General features: G+C 51.3%; 1 protein-coding gene and 1 long non-coding RNA gene across 2 annotated transcripts; one reads left to right on the top strand and one right to left on the bottom strand.

Annotated features, from left to right (window-relative positions):
- Window positions 1-3,945: 3,945 nt before the first annotated feature.
- LOC140681384 (uncharacterized) lies at window positions 3,946-9,970 on the bottom strand. Its single transcript, XR_012052553.1, has 3 exons — window positions 9,854-9,970; window positions 5,622-5,705; window positions 3,946-4,734 (listed from the first exon to the last, which is right to left on the bottom strand). It is a non-coding gene; the product is annotated as an uncharacterized lncRNA (long non-coding RNA).
- Window positions 9,971-10,893: 923 nt separating this feature from the next.
- Window positions 10,894-20,824, top strand: LSM2 (LSM2 homolog, U6 small nuclear RNA and mRNA degradation associated). Its single transcript, XM_072921128.1, has 5 exons — window positions 10,894-11,012; window positions 11,636-11,703; window positions 14,875-14,905; window positions 15,636-15,695; window positions 20,548-20,824. Exons 1-5 carry the CDS (start codon window positions 11,010-11,012, stop codon window positions 20,671-20,673), a joined length of 288 nt encoding a protein of 95 aa, XP_072777229.1. The 5' UTR covers window positions 10,894-11,009; the 3' UTR covers window positions 20,674-20,824.
- The last annotated feature ends 1,586 nt before the right edge of the window (window positions 20,825-22,410 follow it).

Raw genomic sequence — 22,410 nt, 5'->3', positions numbered from 1 at the left:
AATAAAATAAAATAAAATAAAATAAAATAAAAATAAAATAAAATAAAATGGAATAGAAAAAACAAAATAGAAAAAATAAAATAAAATAAAATAAAATAAAGTAAAGTAAAATAAAATAAAATAAAATAAAATAAAATAAAAGAGAAAAAACAAAATAGAAAAAATAGAATAAAATAAAATAAAGTAAAATAAAATAAAATAAAATAAAATAAAATAAAATAAAATAAAATAAAGTAAAATATAATGGAAAAAATTAAATAAATTAAAATAAAAACCAAAACTTTTAAAATTCGAATCGAGAGGTTAAAAAAAGGGAAAAAAAAATCGATGTCAAAAGAACCAAAAAATTGAAAATAAAAATTTCCCCCCCCGGAACTCACCTGGAACGCGGCCATGGGCGGATTTGGGGATTTTGGGAAAATTTGGGGGATTTGGGGGGATTTTGGGGGGATTTGGGGGATTTTGGGGGATTTTGGGGGATTTTGGGGGATTTTTGGGGATTTTGGGGGGATTTTGGGGGGAATTTGGGAGGATTTTGGGGGGAATTTAGGAGAATTTTGGGAAGAATTTTGGGGGTCCTCAGAGGGGATTTTGGGGGGGATTTTGGGGGGATTTTAGAAGAATTTTTGGGGTCCCAGAGGGGATTTGGGGGGAATTTTGGGTGGATTTTGAGGGAATTTGGGGGATTTTGGGGGGATTTTGGGAGGATTTTGGGAAGAATTTTGGGGGGATTTTGGAAGGATTTTGGGGGAGTTTTGGGAAGAATTTTTGGGGTCCTGAGAGAGGATTTTGGGGGGAATTTGGGGGGAATTTGGGGGGATTTTGGGGGTCCCTGGGGGGGATTTTAGGAGGATTTTGGGGGGATTTTGGGAAGAATTTTGGGAGGATTTTGGGGGGATTTTGGGGGTCCCGGGGGGGGATTTTTTGGGGGATTTTGGGAAGAATTTTGGGGGGATTTTAGGGGGAATTTGGGAGGATATTGGGAAGAATTTTGGGGGAATTTGGGGGGATTTTGGGGGTCCCTGGGGGGGATTTTTGGGGGGATTTTTGGAGGATTTTGGGGGTCCCTGGGGGGGATTTTTTTGGGGGATTTTGGGGGGATTTTTGGGGGGATTTGGGGGGATTTTGGGAAGAATTTTGGGGGGATTTTGGGGGTCCCGGGGGGGATTTTTTGGGGGGATTTTGGGAAGAATTTTGGGGGATTTTGGGGGTCCCGATCTCCCGGAGCCGCTCCGGGAGTTTCGAGCCCCGGGGGAGGGAGGGGGCGGGGCCGTGACGTCATCGTGACGTCAGGCGGGAAATTGGGGATTTGGGGGTTAAAATTGGGAATTTTGGGGTTAAAAAGGGAATTTGGGGGTTAAAAATGGGGAATTTTGGGGTTGAAAATGGGAATTGTGGGGTTAAAAATGGGAAAATTTGGGTTAGAAATGGGAAATTTGGGGTTGAAAAGGGAATTTTGGGTTAAAAATGGGAATTTTGGGGTTAAAATTGGGAAATTTGGCTTTAAAAATGGGAATTTTAGGTTAAAAATGGGAAATTTTGGGGTTGAAAATGGGAACATTTGGGTTAAAAATGGGAATTTTGGGTTAAAAATGGGAATTTTGGGGTTAAAAATGGGAATTTTGGCTATGAAAAGGGAAAATTGAGTTTAAAAATGGGAAATTTGGGTTTAAAAAAGGGAATTTTGGGTTAAAAATGGGGATTTTGTGGTTGAAAAGGGAATTTTGGGTTAAAAATGGGGATTTTGGGTTAAAAATGGGAATTTTGGGGTTAAAAATGGGAATTTTGGCTATGAAAAGGGAAAATTGAGTTTAAAAATGGGAAATTTGGGTTTAAAAAAGGGAATTTTGGGTTAAAAATGGGGATTTTGGGGTTGAAAAGGGAATTTTGGGTTAAAAATGGGGATTTTGGGGTTAAAAATAGGAAATTTTGGGTTAAAAAGGGAATTTTGGGTTTAAAAATGGGGAATTTTGGGTTATAAAAAGGGAATTTTGGTTGAAAATGGGGATTTTGGTTTAAAAAATGGGAATTTTGGGTTTAAATGGAAAGGGAATTTTGGTTTTAAAAAGGGGAGTTTAGGGTTAAAAAAAAAAGGGAATTTGGGGCCGGAAAAGGGAAATTTGGGGTTAAAAAATCGGAATTTGGGGAATGCGGCTCCCGATGGGCGATCGCGGCTCCCGCTGAGCCCATCGGCCAAAAATCCGAATTTTCCCTTCCCAAAAATCCCCAAAAAACCCCAAAAATCCCAAAATTTTCCTCAGTTTTTCCATGGCCAAAATTCCCAAAATTTTCCTCAATTTTCCCCGGCCAAAATCCCCAAAAAAAACCAAAAAAATCCCATTTTTTTCCTCAATTTCCCTTTCCAAAATTCCCAAAAAAACCCCAAAAATCCCAAAATTTTCCTCAGTTTTTCCATGGCCAAAAATCCCAAAATTTTCCTCAATTTTCCCCGGCCAAAATTTAAAAAAAAACCCGAAAAATCCCAAATTTTTCCTGAATTTCCCTTCCCAAAAAATCCCAAATTTTTCCTCAATTTTTCCCTTCCCAAAAATCCCAAAAAACCCCAAAAATCCCAAATTTTTCCTCAATTTTTCCCTTCCCAAAAATCCCAAGAAAAACCCCAAAAAATCCCAATTTTTTCCTCAATTTCCCTTCCCAAAAATCCCAAAAAACCCCAAAAATCCCAAATTTTTCCTCAATTTTGCCCGGCCAAAATTTAAAAAAAAAACCCGAAAAATCCCAAATTTTTCCTGAATTTCCCTTCCCAAAAATCCCAAATTTTCCCTCCATTTCCCTTCCCAAAAATCCCAAAAAAACCCCCAAAATTCCCAAAATTTTCCTCAATTTCCCTTCCCAAAATTCCCAAATTTTTCCTCATTTTTCCTTCCCAAAAATCCCAAATTTTTCCTCAATTTTTCCCTTCCCAAAATTCCCAAAAAAACCCCAAAAATCCCAAATTTTTCCTCAGTTTTTCCATGGCCAAAATCCCCAAAAAAAACCCCAAAAATCCCAAATTTTTCCTCAATTTTCCATGGCCAAAATTCACAAAAAAAACCCCAAAAATCCCAATTTTTTCCTGAATTTCCCTTCCCAAAAATCCCAAAAAAACCCAAAAATCCCAAATTTTTCCTCAATTTCCCTTCCCAAAATTCCCAAAAAAAACCCAAAAATCCCAAAATTTTCCTCAGTTTTTCCATGGCCAAAATTCCCAAAAAACCTCAAAAAATCCCAAATTTTGTTATTGTATTTAATTATTATATTTAATTATTATATTTAATATAATAAGTTATTGTATTTAATTATCATATTTTATTATTGTTTTTAATTAATTATTGTATTTAGTTATTGTATTGAATTATTATATTTAGGTATTGTGTTTAATTACTATATTTAATTATTATATTTAATATAATTTAGTTATATTTATTGCATTTAATTAATATATTTCGTTATTGTATTTAATTATTTAATTACTATATTTAATTATTATATTGAATTAATTACTGTATTTAGTTATTGTATTTAATTATTGTATTTAGTTATTTAATTATTGTATTTAGTTATTGTATTTTATTATTCTGTTTAGTTATTGTATTTAAATATTATATTTAATAATTGTATTTATTATATTCAATTATAAAATTATTGTATTTAATTATTGTATATAATTACTATATTTATTTTTTTTCGTTATTGTATTTAATTACTATATTAAATTAATTATTATATTCCATTATTATATTTAATAGTTATATTTAATTATTGTACCTAATTATTAACTATAATTATTTTACTTAAATATTATATTTAATTATTTTCTTTAATTTTTATATTTAATTCTACTTAATAATTACACTTAATTATGAAACAATTATTAAATAATCCATTTGAATTTTTATTTTATTTTAATTCAATTTTATTTTGGGGGGGGGGGGCGAAGATTTTGGGGTCCCAGTGAAGATTTTGGGGTCCCAGTGAAGATTTTGGGGTGTCCAGTGGAAATTTTGGGGTCCCACGGAGATTTTGGGGTGTCCAGTGAAGATTTTGGGGTCCCACGAAGATTTTGGGGTGTCCAGAGGAGATTTTGGGGTGTCCAGAGGAGATTTTGGGGTCCCAGTGAAGATTTTGGGGTCCCACGAAGATTTTGGGGTGTCCAGTGAAGATTTTGGGGTCCCAGTGAAGATTTTGGGGTGTCCAGCGCAGATTTTGGGGTGTCCAGTGAAGATTTTGGGGTCCCAGTGAAGATTTTGGGGTCCCAGTGAAGATTTTGGGGTGTCCAGTGGAAATTTTGGGGTCCCACGGAGATTTTGGGGTGTCCAGTGCAGATTTTGGGGTGTCCAGTGGAGATTTTGGGGTGTCCAGAGGAGATTTTGGGGTCCCAGTGGAGATTTTGGGGTCCCAGTGAAGATTTTGGGGTGTCCAGAGGAGATTTTGGGGTCCCAGTGAAGATTTTGGGGTCCCAGTGAAGATTTTGGGGTGTCCAGAGGAGATTTTGGGGTGTCCAGAGGAGATTTTGGGGTGTCCAGTGGAGATTTTGGGGTCCCAGTGAAGATTTTGGGGTCCCAGTGAAGATTTTGGGGTGTCCAGTGAAGATTTTGGGGTCCCAGTGAAGATTTTGGGGGGTCCCACGGAGATTTTGGGGTGTCCAGTGAAGATTTTGGGGTCCCGTGAAGATTTTGGGGTCTCACTCCTCCTTTCCGGGGGTCCCCTCAGATTTGGGGGGCGGGGGGATCGCTGGGGGGGGGAGGGGCAGGGTCAGACCCCCCAAAAAACACCCGAACCCCAAAAAAACCCCAAAAAAAACCCCAAAAAACCCCCAAAAAAACCCAAAAAAACCCCCAAAAAAAAACCCCAAAAAAACCCCAAAAAAAACAAAAAAAACCCCCAAAAAAACCCCAAAAAACCCCAAAAAAACCCAAAAAAACCCCAAAAAAACCCCAAAAAAACCCCCAAAAAAAACCCCAAAAAAACCCCAAAAAAACCCAAAAAAACCCCAAAAAAACCCAAAAAACACCCAAAAAAACCCCAAAAAAACCCAAAAAAACCCAAAAAAACCCCAAAAAAACCCACCAGGACCCCCAAATCCACCCCGGGACCCCCAAAATCCCCCCAAATCCTCCCAAAATCCCCCCAAATCCTCCCAAAATCCCCCCCAAATCCCCCAAAATCCCCCCAAATCCCCCCAAAATCCCCCCAAATCCCCCCAAAATCCCCCCAAATCCCCCAAAATCCCCAAAAATCCCCCCAAATCCCCCCAAATCCCCCCAAATTTCCCCCAAATCCCCCCCAAAATCCCCCAAATCCCCCCAAAATCCCCCCAAATCCCCCCCAAATCCCCCCAAAATCCCCCAAATCCCCCCAAATCCCCCCAAATCCCCCAAAATGCCCCCAAATCCCCCCAAAATCCCCCCAAATCCCCCCCAAATCCCCCCAAATCCCCCAAAACCCCCCAAATCCCCCCAAATCCCCCCAAAATCCCCCCAAATCCCCCCCAAATCCCCCCAAATCCCCCAAAACCCCCCAAATCCCCCCAAATCCCCCCAAAATCCCCCCAAATCCCCCCAAAATCCCCCCAAATCCCCCCAAATCCCCCCAAATCCCCCCAAAATCCCCCCACTCACCTTTGTGGCCCCCCCAGAGGCCCCTCAGGACCCCCCAACCCCAACGGAGGAGGTTGAACAGACACTGGAGACCCGCACACATCCCTGGGGACATTGGGGACATTTGGGGACATTGGGGACATTGGGGGGACATTGGGGACATTGGGGACATTGGGGACATTGGGGACATTGGGGGCATTGGGGACATTGGGGGGACATTGGGGGCATTGGGGACATTGGGGACATTGGGGGCATTGGGGACATTGGGGGACATTGGGGTCATTGGGGACATTGGGGGGACATTGGGGACATTGGGGACATTGGGGACATTGGGGGGATTGGGGACATTGGGGACATTGGGGACATTGGGGGGATTGGGGATATTGGGGGACATTGGGGGGACATCGGGGACATTGGGGACATTGGGGGGATTGGGGACATTGGGGACATCGGGGACATTGGGGACATTGGGGGCATTGGGGACATTGGGGGGATTGGGGGGACATTGGGGACATCGGGGACATTGGGGACATTGGGGACATTGGGGACATTGGGGGGATTGGGGACATTGGGGACATTGGGGACATTGGGGACATTGGGGACATTGGGGACATTGGGGGGATTGGGGGGACATTGGGGACATTGGGGACATTGGGGGGACATTGGGGACATCGGGGACATTGGGGACAGTGGGGACATTGGGGACATTGGGGGGATTGGGGACATTGGGGACATTGGGGGGATTGGGGGGACATTGGGGACATTGGGGACATTGGGGACATTGGGGACATTTGGGGACATTGGGGGGGACATGGAGGGGACATGGGGGGACACAGTCCCTGCCCCGGCCTGTGTCCCCCTCCTGTCCCCAATGTCCCCATCCCTGTCCCTCTGCCCCTGTCCCCATCCCAATGTACCCATCCTGTCCCCAATGTCCCCGACCTGTCCCCCTGTCCCTGTCCCTGTCCCTGTCCCCATGTCACATCCCCCATGTCCCCACACCCTGTCCCCACACTGTCCCCATGTCCCCATCCCTGTCCCCACCCTATCCCCATCCTGTCCCCAATGTCCCCACCCCTGTCCCCGTGTCCCCATCCCTGTCCCTGTCCCCATCCCTGTCCCTGTCCCCATGTCCCAGACCTGTCCCCACATCCTGTCCCCACCCTGTCCTCAATGTCCCCACCCACCCCCTCCTTCCCAATGTCCCCATCCTGCCCCCGTCCCCATCCTGTCCCTGTCCCTGTCCCCAATGTCCCCATCCCTGTCCCTCTGTCCCTGTCCCTGTCCCTGTGTCCCTGTCCCTGTGTCCCTGTCCCCATCCCAATGTCCCCAACCTGTCCCCAATGTCCCCATCCCTGTCCTCGTCCCTGTCCCCACCCTGTCCCCTCGCTGTCCCCATCCCTGTCCCTGTCCCTTTTCCTCTCCCTGTCCCCCTGTCCCTGCCCTGTCCCCGTTTCCCTGTCCCTGTCCCTGTCCCTGTCCCTGTCCCCATGTCCCCACACTGTCCCCAATGTCCCCATCCTGCCCCTGTCCCCATCCTGCCCCTGTCCCCATCCTGTCCCTGTCCCCGTCCCTGTCCCTGTCCCCGATGTCCCCTCCCTGTCCCTGCCATCCCCAATGTCTCTGACCTGTCCCCCTGTCCCTTTCCCTGTCCCTGTCCCCAATGTCCCCATCCCTATCCTCAATGTCCCCACCCTGTCCTACTGTCCTCATCCCTGACCCAAATGTCCCCATCGCTGTCCCCAATGTCCCCGACCTGTCCCCCTGTCCCTGTCCCTGTGTCTTTGTCCCTGTCCCTGTCCCCATGCCACATCCCCCATGTCCCCACCCTGTCCCCACATCCTGTCCCCACCCTGTCCCCAATGTCCCCACACTGTTCCTCTGCCCCTGTCCCTGTCCCCATGTCCCCATCCCTGACCCAAATGTCCCCGACCTGTCCCCCCCGTCCCTGTCCCTGTCCCTGTCCCTGTCCCTGTCCCTGTCCCTGTCCCTGTCCCTGTCCCTGTGTCCTTGTCCTGTCCCTGTCCCTGTCCCATCCCTTTCCCTGTCCCCGTCCCGATGTCCCCATCCCTGTCCCCGTGTCCCTGTCCCTGTCCCCATGCCACATTCCCCATGTCCCCACTGTCCCCATGCTGTCCCTGTCCCTGTCCCTGTCCCCAACCCAATGTCCCCAACCTGTCCCTGTGTCCCCATCCAGATGTCCCCGCCCTGTCCCCGTTTCCCTGTCCCTGTCCCCATCCCAATGTCCCTGTCCCCATGTCCCCGTGTCCCTGTCCCTGTCCCTGTCTCTGCTGTCCCCAACGTCTCTGACCTGTCCCCATGTCCCCATCCCTGTCCCCGTCCCGTCCCTGTTCCCATCCTGTCCCTGTCCCCAATGTCCCCATGTCCCTGTCCCTGTCCCTGTCCCCGTGCCACATCCCTCCTGTCCCAGCCCTGTCCCCACCCTGTCCCCACCCACCCCCTCCTTCCCAATGTCCCCGTCCCTGTCCCTGTCCCCAATGTCCCCATCCCTGTCCCCCTGTCCCTGTCCCTGATGTCCCCATCCTGTCCCTGTGTCCCTGTCCCCGTCCCGATGTCCCCAACCTGTCCCTGTCCCTGTCCCCAATGTCCCCATCCCTGTCCTCAATGTCCCCATCCTGTCCCTGTCCCTGTCCCCAATATCCCCGTGTCCCTGTCCCTGTCCCCGTGTCCCAGCCCTGTCCCCATCCCTGTCCCTGTCCCCATGTCCCTGTCCCCCTGTCCCTGTCCCTGTCCCTATGCCACATCTCCCATGTCCCCCTGTCCCTGACCCAAATGTCCCCATCGCTGTCCCCAATGTCCCCGACCTGTCCCCCTGTCCCTGACCCCGTGTCCCTGTCCTGCTGTCCCCATCCCTGTCCCCAATGTCCCCAATGTCTCTGACCTGTCCCTGTCCCCATGCCACATCCCTCCTGTCCCAGCCCTGTCCCCACATCCTGTCCCCACCCTGTCCCCATCCTGTCCCTCTGCCCCTGTCCCTGTCCCTGATGTCCCTGTCCCCATCTCTGTCCCTGTCCCCATTGCTGTCCCCAATGTCCCCATCCCTGTCCCTGTTCCCCCATCCCTGCCCCTGTCCCTGTCCCTGTCCCTGTCCCTGTCCCTGTCCCCGTCCCTGTCCCCATGCCACATCCCCCATGTCCCCATCCCTGTCCCCAATGTCCCCGACCTGTCCCCATCTCTGTCCCTGTCCCTGTCCCTGATGTCCCCATCCTGTCCCCCTGTCCCTGTCCCCATCCCTGTCCCCATCCCTGTCCCTGTCCCCCTGTCCCTGTCTCTGTACCCGTCCTGATGTCCCCAACCTGTCCCCATGTCCCCATCCCTGTCCCCACCCTGTCCCCACCCTGTCCCCTCGCTGTCCCCGATGTCCCCATCCCTGTCCCTGTCCCTGTCCCTGTCCCTGTCCCTGTGTCCCCAATGTCCCCAATGTCCCCAATGTCCCCCCAATGTCCCCCCAATGTCCCCAATGTCCCCAATGTCCCCCCAATGTCCCCCCAATGTCCCCACTGTCCCCACTGTCCCCAATGTCCCCAATGTCCCCAATGTCCCCAATGTCCCCAATCCCCCCAATGTCCCCAATGTCCCCAATGTCCCCAATGTCCCCGATGTCCCCAATGTCCCCACTGTCCCCACTGTCCCCAATGTCCCCAATGTCCCCAATGTCCCCAAATGTCCCCAATGTCCCCAATGTCCCCAATGTCCCCAATGTCCCCAATGTCCCCGATGTCCCCAATGTCCCCACTGTCCCCAATGTCCCCAATGTCCCCAATGTCCCCAATGTCCCCAATGTCCCCCCAATGTCCCCAATGTCCCCAATCCCCCCAATGTCCCCAATGTCCCCCCAATGTCCCCAATGTCCCCAATGTCCCCAATGTCCCCAATGTCCCCAATGTCCCCAACATCCCCAATGTCCCCAATGTCCCCAATGTCCCCAATGTCCCCAATGTCCCCCCAATGTCCCCAATGTCCCCCATGTCCCCAATGTCCCCAATGTCCCCAATGTCCCCAATGTCCCCAATGTCCCCCATGTCCCCAATGTCCCCAATGTCCCCAATGTCCCTAACATCCCCAATGTCCCCAGTGTCCCCAATCCCCCCAATGTCCCCAATGCCCCCAATGTCCCCAATGTCCCCAATGTCCCCAATGTCCCCACTGTCCCCAATGTCCCCAATGTCCCCACTGTCCCCAATGTCCCCAATGTCCCCAATGTCCCCAATGTCCCCACTGTCCCCACTCACCGGCAGCTCCGTCGATGTCGTGGTGGCACCGGGGCCACCCCTTAAATCCCTGAGGTGACACGGGGGAGGTGACACGGGACAGGTGACAGGTCGGTGACACAGGAGGTGACACAGGGGAGGTGACACGGGAAGTGCCAGGCAGGTGACACGGGCGGTGCCAGAGGTGACAGGTGGCACTTGGTGGCACTTGGTGACACTTGGTGGCACTTGGTGACACCCGGTGCCAGCCCAGCCGGTTCTGCTGGTCCCGCGTGGGCGAAGGTGGCACGGGAGGGGACACGGGGACAGGGGACACGTGGGGGACATTGGGGACATTGGGGACATTGGGGACATTGGGGACGTTGGGGACATTGGGGACATTGGGGGCATTGGGGACATTGGGGGGACATTGGGGACATTGGGGACATTGGGGGGACATTGGGGACATTGGGGACATTGGGGACATTGGGGGGATTGGGGACATTGGGGACATTGGGGGGACATTGGGGACATTGGGGGGACATTGGGTGGACATTGGGGGGACATTGGGGACATTGGGGACATTGGGGACATTGGGGGGACATTGGGGACATTTGGGGGGACATTGGGGACATTGGGGACATTGGGGGCGTTGGGGACATTGGGGACATTGGGGACATTGGGGGGGTTGGGGACATTGGGGGGACATTGGGGACATTGGGGACATTGGGGGGACATTGGGGGGACATTGGGGGGACATTGGGGACATTGGGGGCGTTGGGGGATTGGGGACATTGGGGACATTGGGGGGACATTGGGGACATTGGGGGGACATTGGGGGGACATTGGGGACATTGGGGGATTGGGGACATTGGGGACATTGGGGGGACATTGGGGACATTGGGGACATTGGGGACATTTGGGGGGTCACAGGGGTCACAGGGGGGTCACAGGGGTCACACCCCCCCCCCCCAAAACCGGTGACCTTTGACCCCGGCGCGCTCCTGACTCATTTCCCGCCACCCCCGCGGTGGGCGTGGCCTCGGCGGAGCGGAGGGGGCGTGGTTTCCGCGGGTGGGCGTGGCTTAAGGCGAGAGCGGAGGCGGTGATTGGGCGGGGGGCGTGGCCTCGGCGGCGGAGGGGGCGTGGCCGGCGGCGGAAGGGGGCGGGGCCTGCGTGGCGCGCGCCGGCGGCAGCGATGGTGAAGGGGGGGGGGCGGGGGGATTTTGGGGGATTTTTGGGCGATTTTGGGGGAATTTTGGGGGATTTGGGGGGTCCAGGGGGATTTTGGGGGGTTTAGGGGGTCTGGGAGGGATTGCGAAGGGATTTGAGGGGCTCGGGTGGGGTTTGGGGGGGATTTGGGCAGGTTTGGGTGGGTTTGGGGGATTTTTGGGGGATTTTGGGGGGTCCGGAGGGATTTTGGGGGGATTTGGGGAATTTTGGGGGGTCCGGGAGGGATTTTGGGTGGATTTAGGGGGTCTGGGAAGGATTTCGAAGGGATTTGAGGGGCTCGGGTGGGGTTTGGGGGAGATTTGGGGGATTTTGGGGGTTCCGGGGGGGATTTTGGGGGATTTTGGGTGGTCCGGGAGGGATTTTGGGGGGATTTTGGGGGTCCGGGGGAATTTTGGGGGGATTTGGGGGGTCCGGGAAGGATTTCGAAGGGATTTGAGGGGCTCGGGTGGGGTTTGGGGGGGATTTGGGGGGTCCGGGGGATTTTGGGGGATTTTGGGTGGTCCGAGGGAATTTTTGGGGTCCCCGGGGGGATTTTGGAGCCCCCCAAAACCCCCCTGACCCCCCCGTGCCCCCCCCCCCCCCCCCCCGCAGCTTTTTTACTCCTTCTTCAAGTCCCTGGTGGGGAAGGACGTGGTGGTGGAGCTGAAAAACGACCTCAGGTCAGGGGGACCCCCAAAATCCCCCCAAAAAACCCCCCAAAAATTGCCCCGGGACCCCCAAAATCCCCCCAAAAAAAACCCCAAAAAATTGCCCTGGGACCCCCAAAAACACCCCAAAATTTCCCCCAAAAATCCCCCCAAAATTCCCTCCAAAATCCCCCCAAAAAAACCCCAAAAATCCCCCCAGGACCCCCAAAAACAGCCCCAAAATCCCCCCAAAAAAAACCCCAAATAAAACCCCAAAAATCCTCCTGGAAGCCCCAAAATCCCCCCAAAAATACATCCCAAAAAACCCCCAAAAATCGCCCCGGGACCCCCAAAAACACCTCCAAAATCCCCCCCAAAAAAAACCCCAAAAATCCCCCTAAATCCCCCCAAAAAAACCCCCAAAAATCGCCCCTGGACCCCCAAAATCCCCCCCAAAAAACCCCCCAAAAATCCCCCCTGGACGCCCAAAATCCCCCCCAAAAAACCCCCCAAAAATCGCCCTGAGACCCCCAAAATCGCCCCCAAAAATACCCCCGGGACCCCCAAAACACCCCCAAAAAACCCCCCAGAAAAGCACCCAAAAATCCCACTGGGACCCCCAAAATCCCCCCCATAAAACACCCCAAAAATTCCACTGGGACCCCTAAAATCCCCCAAAAAAAAAACCCCAAAAATCCCCCCAAAATCCCTCCAAAAATACCCCCGGGACCCCCAAAAACACCCCCAAAAATACCCCCGGGACCCCCAAAACCCCCCCAAAAGTCCCCCCAAAATCCCTCCAAAAATCCCCCCGGGGCCCCTAAAAAAAACCCCCAAAAAAAACCCCAAAAAAACCTCCAAAAATCACCCCGGGACCCCCAAAAACACCCCCAAAAAACACCCCAAAAAAAACCCCAAAAATCGCCCCGGGACCCCCAAAAAAACCCCAAAAAAACCCCCCAAAAATCCCCCCGGGACCCCCAAAAACACCCCCAAAATCCCCCCCAAAAAACCCTCCCAAAAAACCCCAAAAATCCTCCTGGAAGCCCCAAAATCCCCCCCAAAAAACACCCCAAAATCCCCCCCAAAAAATACCCCCGGGACCCCCAAAAACACCCCCAAAATCTCCCCCAAATCCCCCTGGGACCCCTAAAATCCCCCCCCAAAAAACACCCCAAAAATCCCACTGGGACCCCCAAAATCCCCCCAAAAAAACACCCCAAAAATCGCCCCGGGACCCCCAAAATCCCCCCCCAAAAAACACCCCAAAAAAACCCCCAAAAAACCCCCAAAATCCCCCCAAAAAAACCCCAAAATTCCTCCTGGAAGCCCCAAAATCCCCCCCAAAAATCCCCCCGGGACCCCCAAAATCCCCCCCAAAAAACACCCCAAAAATCCTCCTGGAAGCCCCAAAATCCCTCCAAAATCCCCCCAAAAATCCCCCCCAAAAAACCCCCAAAAATCCCCCCGGGACCCCCAAAAAAACCCCCCAAAATCCCCCCCAAAAATCCCACTGGGACCCCCAAAAACACCCCCAAAATCCCCACCAAAAAACCCCCCAAAATCCCCCCCAAAAATCGCCCTGGGATCCCCAAAATCCCCCCAAAAAAACACCCCAAAAAACCCCCAAAAATCGCCCCGGGACCCCCAAAAACACCTCCAAAAAAACCCCAAAAATCGCCCCAAGACCCCCAAAAATCCCCCCCAAAAAACTCCCTAAAAATCCCACTGGGACCCCCAAAATCCCCCCCAAAAAAAACCCCAAAATTCCCCCCAAAAACCCCCCCGGGACCCCCAAAATCCCCCCCAAAATTCCCCCAAAAAACACCCCAAAAATCCCACTGGGACCCCCAAAATGCCCCCCAAAAAACCCCCCAAAAAATACCCCAAAAATCCCACTGGGACCCCCAAAATCCCCCCAAAAAACACCCCAAAAAAATCCCCCAAAAATCGCCCCGGGACCCCCAAAAACACCCCCAAAATCCCCCCCAAAAAAACCCCTTAAAAATCCCCCCTGGACCCCTAAAATCCCCCAAAAAAAACATTCCAAAAATCCCACTGGGACCCCCAAAATCCCCCCAAAAAACCCCCAAAATCCCCCCAAAAAAACCCCAAAAAACCACCCAAAAATACCCCCCGGATCACCAAAAACACCCCAAAAAAACACCTCAAAAAACCCCCCAAAATCCCCCAAAAATCGCCCCGGGACCCCCAAAATCCCCCCAAAAAAACCCCAAAATCCCCCCCAAGAATCCCCCCGGGACACCCAAAATCCCCCTCAAAATCCCCCCCAAAAATCCCCCCCAAAATCCCCTCCAAAAAACCCCCCAAAAATCCCACTGGGACCCCCCAAATCCCCCCTGGGACCCCCAAAACTCCCCTGGGACCCCCAAAAACCCCCCAGGGAACCCCAAAATCCCCCCAGGGACCCCCCAAATCCCCTCTGGGACCCCCCAAACCCCCCTGGGACCCCCAAAATCCTCCCTGGGACCCCCAAAACACCCCTGGGACCCTCAAAACCCCCCCAAGGACCCCCCAAATCCTCCCTGGGACCCCCAAACCTCACCTGGGACCCCCAAAACCCCCCTGGGACCCCCAAAACCCCACCTGGGACCCCCCAAAACCCCAACTGGAACCCCCCAAAATCCCCCCAGGACCCCCCAAATCCCCCCTGCGACCCCCAAAATCCCCCAGGGACCCCCCAAACCCCACCTGGGACCCCCAAATTCCCCCTGGGACCCCCCAAAACTCCCCTGGGACCCTCAAAACCCCCCCAAGGACCCCCTAAATCCCCCCTGGGACCCCCAAAATCCCCTCCAGGACCCCCCAAACCCCACCTGGGACCCCCAAATTCCCCCCAAATCCCACCTGGGACCCCCAAATCCCCCCTGGGACCCCCCAAAACCCCCCTGGGACCCCCCAAAACCCCCCTGGGACCCCCAAACCCCCCCTGGGACCCCCAAAATCCCCCCTGGGACCCCCAAAATCCCTCTGGGGACCCCCCAAAACCCCCCCTGGGATCCCCAAAATCCCTCTGAGACCACCACAAGACCCCCCAAACCCCCTGGGACCCCCCAAACCCCACCTGGGACCCCCAAATCCCCCCTGGGACCCCCAAAATCTCCCCTGGGACCCCCCAAACTCCCCTGGGACCCCCAAATCCCACCTGGGACCCCCCAAAACTCCCCCTGTGTCTCCCCCCAGCATCTGTGGGACGCTGCACTCGGTGGATCAGGTGAGTTTTGGGGGGTCCCGGGGGGGATTTTGGGGGTCTCTGGGGGGGATTTTTGGGGGGGATTTGGGGGGATTTTGGGGGTCCCTGGGGGGATATGGGGGTCCCAGGGGGGTTTTGGGGGGTCCTGGGGGGATTTTGAAGGTCCCAGGGGGAATTTGAGGGGTCCCAGGGGGGTTTTGGGGGGTCCCAGGGGGGATTTTGGGGTCCCAGGTGAGTTTTTGGGGGTCCCTGGGGTAATTTTGGGGATCCCAAGTGAATTTTGGGGGTCCCGGGGTAATTTTGGGGGCTCCCGGGTGGATTTTGGGGTTCGTGGGTGAATTTTGGGGTTCCCGGGTGAATTTTGGGGATCCTGGGTGGATTTTGGGGGGTCCCAGGTGAATTTTTGGGGTTCCTGGGTGGATTTTGGGGTTCTCAGGTGAATTTTGGGGGGTCCCAGGTGGGGTTTGGGGGGTCCTGGGTGAATTTTGGGGTTTCCTGGGTGAATTTTTGGGGATCCCAAGTGAATTTTGGGGGTCCCAGGTGAATTTTGGAGTTCCCAGGTGGATTTTGGCGATTCTGGGTGAATTTTGGGGATCTCAGGTGAATTTTGGGGGGTCCTGGGTGAATTTTGGGGATCTCAGGTGAATTTTGGGGTTCCCGGGGTAATTTTGGGGTCCCAGGGTAAATTTTGGGGGATTTTGGGGGTAATTTTGGGGGGATTTTGGGTAATTTTGGGGTCTCTGCCCCCCAGTACCTGAACATCAAACTGACCGACATCAGCGTCACCGACCCTGAAAAGTACCCGCACATGGTGAGGGGATTTTGGGGAATTTTGGGGGGATTTGGGGATTTTGGGGGATTTTGGGGGATTTTGGGGAATTTTGGGGGATTTTGGGGGATTTTGGGGGGATTTGGGGGGATTTTGGGGGGATTTGGGGGGATTTTGGGGGGATTTTGGGGGGGATTTGGGGGATTTTGGGGAATTTGGGGGATTTTGGGGGGATTTTAGGGGGATTTGGGGGGGATTTTGGGGGGATTTGGGGGGATTTTGGGGGATTTTGGGGGGATTTGGGGGGTTTTGGGGGGGATTTGGGGGGATTTGGGGGGATTTGGGGGATTTGGGGGGATTTGGGGGATTTGGGGGGATTTGGGGGGATTTGGGGGATTTGGGGGGGATTTGGGGGGGATTTGGGGGGATTTTGTAGGGATTTTGGGGGATTTTGGGGGGATTTTTGGCCGATTTCTTCGGGGATTTTTGGGGGATTTTTTGGGGGATTTTTGGGTGAATTTTGGGGTGTCTGAGGGTGAATTTTGGGGTCCCTCAGCTGTCGGTGAAGAACGGCTCCGGGGGCGTTTTTGGGGCCATTTTGGGCGTTTTTGGCCAATTTTTCTGGGAATTTTTGGCCGATTTCTCTGGGAATTTTTGGGCAATTTTTGGGGGATTTTTTGGGGTATTTTTGGGTGAATTTTGGGGTGTCTGTGGGTGAATTTTGGGGTCCCTCAGCTGTCGGTGAAGAACGACTCCGGGGGCGTTTTTGGGCCGATTTTGGTGGTTTTTGGCCGATTTCTCTGGGAATTTTTGGGCTATTTTTTGGGGAATTTTTTGGGGATTTTTTTGGGGGATTTTTGGGGGATTTTTGGGGTGTCTGAGGGTGATTTTTGGGGTCCCCCAGCTGTCGGTGAAGAACTGTTTCATCCGTGTCTCTGGGGGCGTTTTTGGGCCGATTTTGGTGGTTTTTGGCCAATTTCTCTGGGAATTTTTGGGCGATTTTTTGGGGAATTTTTTTGGGATTTTTTTGGGGATTTTTGGGTGAATTTTGGGGTGTCTGATGGTGAATTTTGGGGTCCCCCAGCTGTCGGTGAAGAACTGTTTCATCCGCGTCTCTGGGGGCGTTTCTGGGGCGATTTTGGTGCTTTTTGGCCGATTTCTCCGGGAATTTTTGGGCGATTTTTTTGGGATTTTTGGGGTATTTTTGGGGTATTTTTGGGGGTATTTTTGGGGGATTTTTTGGGGTATTTTTTTGGTATTTTTGGGGTGTCTGAGGGTGAATTTTGGGGTGTCTGAGGGTGAATTTTGGGGTGCACCCAGCTCGGCTCCATCCGCGGCTCCGGGGGCGTTTTTGGGCCGATTTTGGGCCGATTTTGGCCGTTTTTGGCCGATTTCTCTGGGAATTTTTGGGCGATTTTTTGGGGATTTTTTGGGCGATTTTTTTGGGGATTTTTGGAGGATTTTTGGGAGATTTTTTGGGTGAATTTTGGGGTGTCTGAGGGTGAATTTTGGGGTCCCCCAGCTGTCGGTGAAGAACTGTTTCATCCGGGGATCCAGGGGCGTTTTTGGGCCGATTTTGGGCTGATTTTGGTGTTTTTTGGCCGATTTCTCTGGGAATTTTTGGGCGATTTTTTAGGGGATTTTTGGGGGATTTTTGGGGTGTCTGATGGTGAGTTTTGGGGTGCCCACAGCTCGGCTCCATCCGCGGCTCTGGGGGTGTTTTTGGGGCCATTTTGGGCGTTTTTGGGGCGATTTTGGTGGTTTTTAGCCGATTTCTCTGCGGATTTTTTGGGGAATTTTTGGGTGATTTTTTGGGGAATTTTTGGGGTATTTTTGGGGTATTTTTGGGGTGTCTAATGGTGAATTTTGGGGTGCCCACAGCTGTCGGTGAAGAACAGCTCCAGGGGCGTTTTTGGGCCGATTTTGGGCGTTTTTGGTGGTTTTTGGCTGATTTCTCTGGGAATTTTTGGGCGATTTTTTTGGGGATTTTTGTGGGATTTTTTTGGGGATTTTTGGGTGAATTTTGGGGTGTCTGATGGTGAATTTTGGGGTGCCCCCAGCTCGGCTCCATCCGCGGCTCTGGGGGGGTTTTTGGGGCCATTTTGGGCGTTTTTGGCCGATTTCTCTGGGAATTTTTGGGCGATATTTTTGGGGGATTTTTTGGGGGATTTTTGGGGGATTTTTGGGGTGTCTGAGGGTGAATTTTGGGGTCCCTCAGCTGTCGGTGAAGAACGGCGCCGGGGGCATTTTTGGGGGGATCTTTGGTGGTTTTTGGCCGATTTCTCTGGGGATTTTTGGGCTATTTTTTGGGGAATTTTTGGGGAATTTTTGGGGAATTTTTGTGGGATTTTTTTGGGGATTTTTGGGTGAATTTTGGGGTGTCTGATGGTGAATTTTGGGGTCCCCCAGCTGTCGGTGAAGAACTGTTTCATCCGTGGCTCCGGGGGCGTTTTTGGGGCGATTTTGGTGGTTTTTGGCCGATTTCTCTGGGATTTTTTGGGCGATTTTTTTTGGGATTTTTTGGGGATTTTTGGGGGATTTTTGGGTGAATTTTGGGGTGTCTGATGGTGATTTTTGGGGTCTCCCAGCTGTCGGTGAAGAACGGCTCCGGGGGCGTTTTTGGGGGGATCTTTGGTGGTTTTTGGCCGATTTCTCTGGGAATTTTTGGGCGATTTTTTTTGGGATTTTTGGGCGATTTTTTGGGGGATTTTTGGGGGATCTTTTGGGCGATTTTTGGGTGAATTTTGGGGTGTCTGAGGGTGAATTTTGGGGTCCCCCAGCTGTCAGTGAAGAACAGCTCTGGGGGCGTTTTTGGGGCGATTTTGGTGGTTTTTGGCCGATTTCTCTGGGAATTTTTGGGCGATTTTTTGGGGGATTTTTGGAGGATTTTTTTGGGGATTTTTGGGATATTTTTGGGGTGTCTGATGGTGAATTTTGGGGTCCCCCAGCTGTCGGTGAAGAACTGTTTCATACGGGGCTCCGCGGGCGTTTTTGGGGCCATTTGGGGCGTTTTTGGGCCGATTTTGGTGGTTTTTGGCCGATTTCTCCGGGAATTTTTGGGTGATTTTTTGGGGGATTTTTTGGGGGATTTTTGGGGTATTTTTGGGTTAATTTTGGGGTGTCTGATGGTGAATTTTGGGGTGCCCCAGCTGTCGGTGAAGAACTGTTTCATCCGGGGCTCCGAGGGGGTTTTTGGGGCCATTTTGGGCGTTTTTGGCCGATTTCTCTGGGAATTTTTGGGGGGATTTTTTGGGGGATTTTTGGGGTATTTTTGGGGGATGTTTTGGGCGATTTTTTTGGGGATTTTTGGGGTATTTTTGGGGGATTTTTGGGGTATTTTTGGGGGTATTTTTGGGGTATTTTTGGGGGATTTTTGGGGGATTTTTGGGGGGATTTTTGGCCGATTTCTCTGGGAATTTTTGGGCGATTTTTTGGGGGATTTTTTGGGGGATTTTTGGGGGATTTTTGGGGGGATTTTTGGCCGATTTCTCCGGGGATTTTTTGGGGAATTTTTGGGGGATTTTTGGGTGAATTTTGGGGTGTCTGAAGGTGAATTTTGGGGTCCCCCAGCTGTCGGTGAAGAACTGTTTCATCCGGGGCTCCGGGGGCGTTTTTGGGACCATTTTGGTGGTTTTTGGCCGATTTCTCTGGGAATTTTTGGGGGATTTTTTGGGGATCTTTTGGGCGATTTTTTGGGGGATTTTTGGGGGATTTTTTGGGGATCTTTTGGGCGATTTTTTGGGGGATTTTTGGGGTATTTTTGGGGGGATTTTTGGGGGGATTTTTGGGGGATTTTTGGCCAATTTCTCCGGGGATTTTTGGCCGATTTCTCTGTGGATTTTTTGGGGAATTTTTGGCCGATTTCTCCGGGGATTTTTTGGGGGATTTTTTGTGGGATTTTTGGGTGAATTTTGGGGTGTCTGATGGTGAATTTTGGGGTCCCCCAGCTGTCGGTGAAGAACTGTTTCATCCGCGGCTCCGGGGGCGTTTTTGGGGCCATTTTGGTGGTTTTTGGCCGATTTCTCTGGGAATTTTTGGGGGATTTTTGGGCGATTTTTTGGGGTATTTTTGGGGGAATTTTGGGGTGTCTGAGGGTGAATTTTGGGGTGCCCCCAGCTCGGCTCCATCTGCGGCTCCAGGGCCGTTTTTGGGGCCATTTTGGGCGTTTTTGGGGCCATTTTGGCCATTTTTGGGCCGATTTTGGTGGTTTTTGGCCGATTTCTCTGGGGATTTTTGGGCGATTTTTTGGGGGATTTTTGGGGTATTTTTGGGGTGTCTGAGGGTGAATTTTGGGGTGCCCCAGCTGTCGGTGAAGAACGGCTCCGGGGGCGTTTTTGGGGCCATTTTTGGCCAATTTTTCTGGGAATTTTTGGCCGATTTCTCTGGGAATTTTGGGGCGATTTTTGGGGGATCTTTTGGGCGATTTTTTGGGGGATTTTTGGGGGGATTTTTGGGGGATCTTTTGGGGTATTTTTGGGGGGATTTTTGGGGGATTTTTGCGGTATTTTTGGGGGTATTTTTGGGGGGATTTTTGGGGGATTTTTGGGGTATTTTTGGGGGGATTTTTTTGGGGATTTTTGGGGGATTTTTGGGGTATTTTTGGGGGGATTTTTGGGGGATTTTTGGGGGATTTTTGGCCGATTTCTCCGGGGATTTTTTTGGGATTTTTTGGGGTATTTTTGGGGTATTTTTGGGGTGTCTGACGGTGAATTTTGGGGTCCCCCAGCTGTCGGTGAAGAACGGCTCCGGGGGCGTTTTTGGGGCCATTTTGGTGGTTTTTTGCCGATTTCTCTAGGAATTTTTGGGCGATTTTTTGGGGGATTTTTGGGGGATTTTTTGGGGGATTTTTGGGTGAATTTTGGGGTGTCTGATGGTGAATTTTGGGGTCCCCCAGCTGTCGGTGAAGAACTGTTTCATCCGGGGCTCGGTGGTTCGCTACGTGCAGCTGCCGGCGGACGAGGTGGACACGCAACTCCTGCAGGACGCGGCACGAAAAGAGGCGCTGCAGCAGAAACAGTGACCCCAAAAAATTTGGGGGGACCCCCAAAATTTGGGGGGACCCCAAAATATTCGGGGGACCCCAAAATCCCCGGGAACCCCCAAAAAATCCCCGTGAAAAACTCAAAATCTTCAGGGAAACCCGACAGAAATTACTAAAAACGCCCCAAAAATTTATTCAGGGGGACCCCAAAATTTGGGGGATCTCCAAAAATTTGGGGGAGCCCCAAAATATTTGGGGGGACCCCAAAATATTGAGGGAACCCCAAAAAATTCGGGGATTCCCCAAAAAATCCCCGTGAAAAACTCAAAATCTTAAGGGAAACCCGACCCAAATTACTAAAAACGCCCCAAAAATTTATTCAGGGGGACCCCAAAATTTGGGGGGTCTCCAAAATATTCGGGGAACACCAAAATCCTCGAGGGAACCCCAAAATATTCGGGTGAACCCCAAAATATTCGGGAAACCCCAAAAAATCCCCGTGAAAAACTCAAAATCTTCAGCGAAACCCAACACAAATTGATGAAAAAACCCTAAAATTTATTCGGGGGGGACCCCAAAATTTGGGGGGGTCTCAAAAATTTGGGGGGGACCTCCAAAAATATTCGGGGAACCCCAAAATATTCGGGGAACCCTAAAAATTCGGGGATTCCCCAAAAAATCCCGGTGAAAAACTCAAAATCTTCAGGGAAACCCGACCCAAATTGATGAAAAAACCCCAAAATTTATTCAGGGGGGACCCCAAAATTTGGGGGAACCCCAAAATATTCGAGGGAACCCCAAAATATTGGGGATCCCCCAAAAAATCCCAGCGAAAAACCCAAAATCTTCAGGGAAACCCGACCCAAATTGCTGAAAACGCCCTAAAATTTATTCAGGGGGACCCCAAAATTTGGGGGGACACCCAAAATTTGGGGGGACCCCAAAATATTCGGGGAACCCCAAAAAATTCGGGGAACCCCAAAAAATTCGGGGAACCCCCAAAAAATCCCGGCGAAAAACTCAAAATCTTTGGGGAAACCCCCAAAATCTTTGGGGACACCCTAAAAATTTGGGGATCCCCCCCAAAAAATTTGGGGACCCCCCCAAAAATTCGGGGACCCCCCAAAAATTTTAGGGGGGACCCCAAAATTCTCTTGGGAACCCCAAAATTCCTTTGGGAACCCCAAAATTTTTGGGGGACCCCAAATCCCTCAGGGGGGAAACTCCCAAATTTGGGGTGACCCCCCAAAAAATTTAGGGGGGACCCCAAAATTCCCTTTGGGAACCCGAAAATTCCCCTGAGGGACCCCAAAAATTCATTGGGGGACCCCAAAAAATTTAGGGGGGACCCCAAAATTCTCTGAGGGGACCCCAAAATTCCCTTGAGGAACCCCAAAATTCATTGGGGGACCCCAAAATTCCCTGAGGGGACCCCAAAAATGCTCCGGGGGAGCCCCAAATTTTTGGGGTGAAATCCCCAAATTTTTGGGCTGAAATCCCCAAATTTTTGGGGTGAAATCTCCAAATTTTTGGGGTGAAATCCCCAAAATTCCGGGGGGGGGGGGGATCCCAAAATTTTGGGGCCCCGTTTGAGACCCCAATAAATGTTCGACCCTGATCTGAGGCTGTGAGTGGATTTTGGGGGATTTTGGGGGATTTTTGGGGGGATTTTTGGGGGATTTTTGGGGGGATTTTTGGGTGGATTTTGGGGGGATTTTGGGTGATTTTTGGGGTGATTTTTGGGGTGGGTTTGGGGGTTTTTTTTGGGTGATTTTT

Source organism: Taeniopygia guttata, chromosome 35 (genome assembly GCF_048771995.1).
Source record: "Taeniopygia guttata chromosome 35, bTaeGut7.mat, whole genome shotgun sequence".
In the NCBI taxonomy this organism is placed as follows: Eukaryota; Metazoa; Chordata; class Aves; order Passeriformes; family Estrildidae; genus Taeniopygia; species Taeniopygia guttata.
The sequence above is the reverse complement of the archived record's forward strand: the minus strand, read 5'-3'. Positions and strand labels throughout refer to the sequence as shown.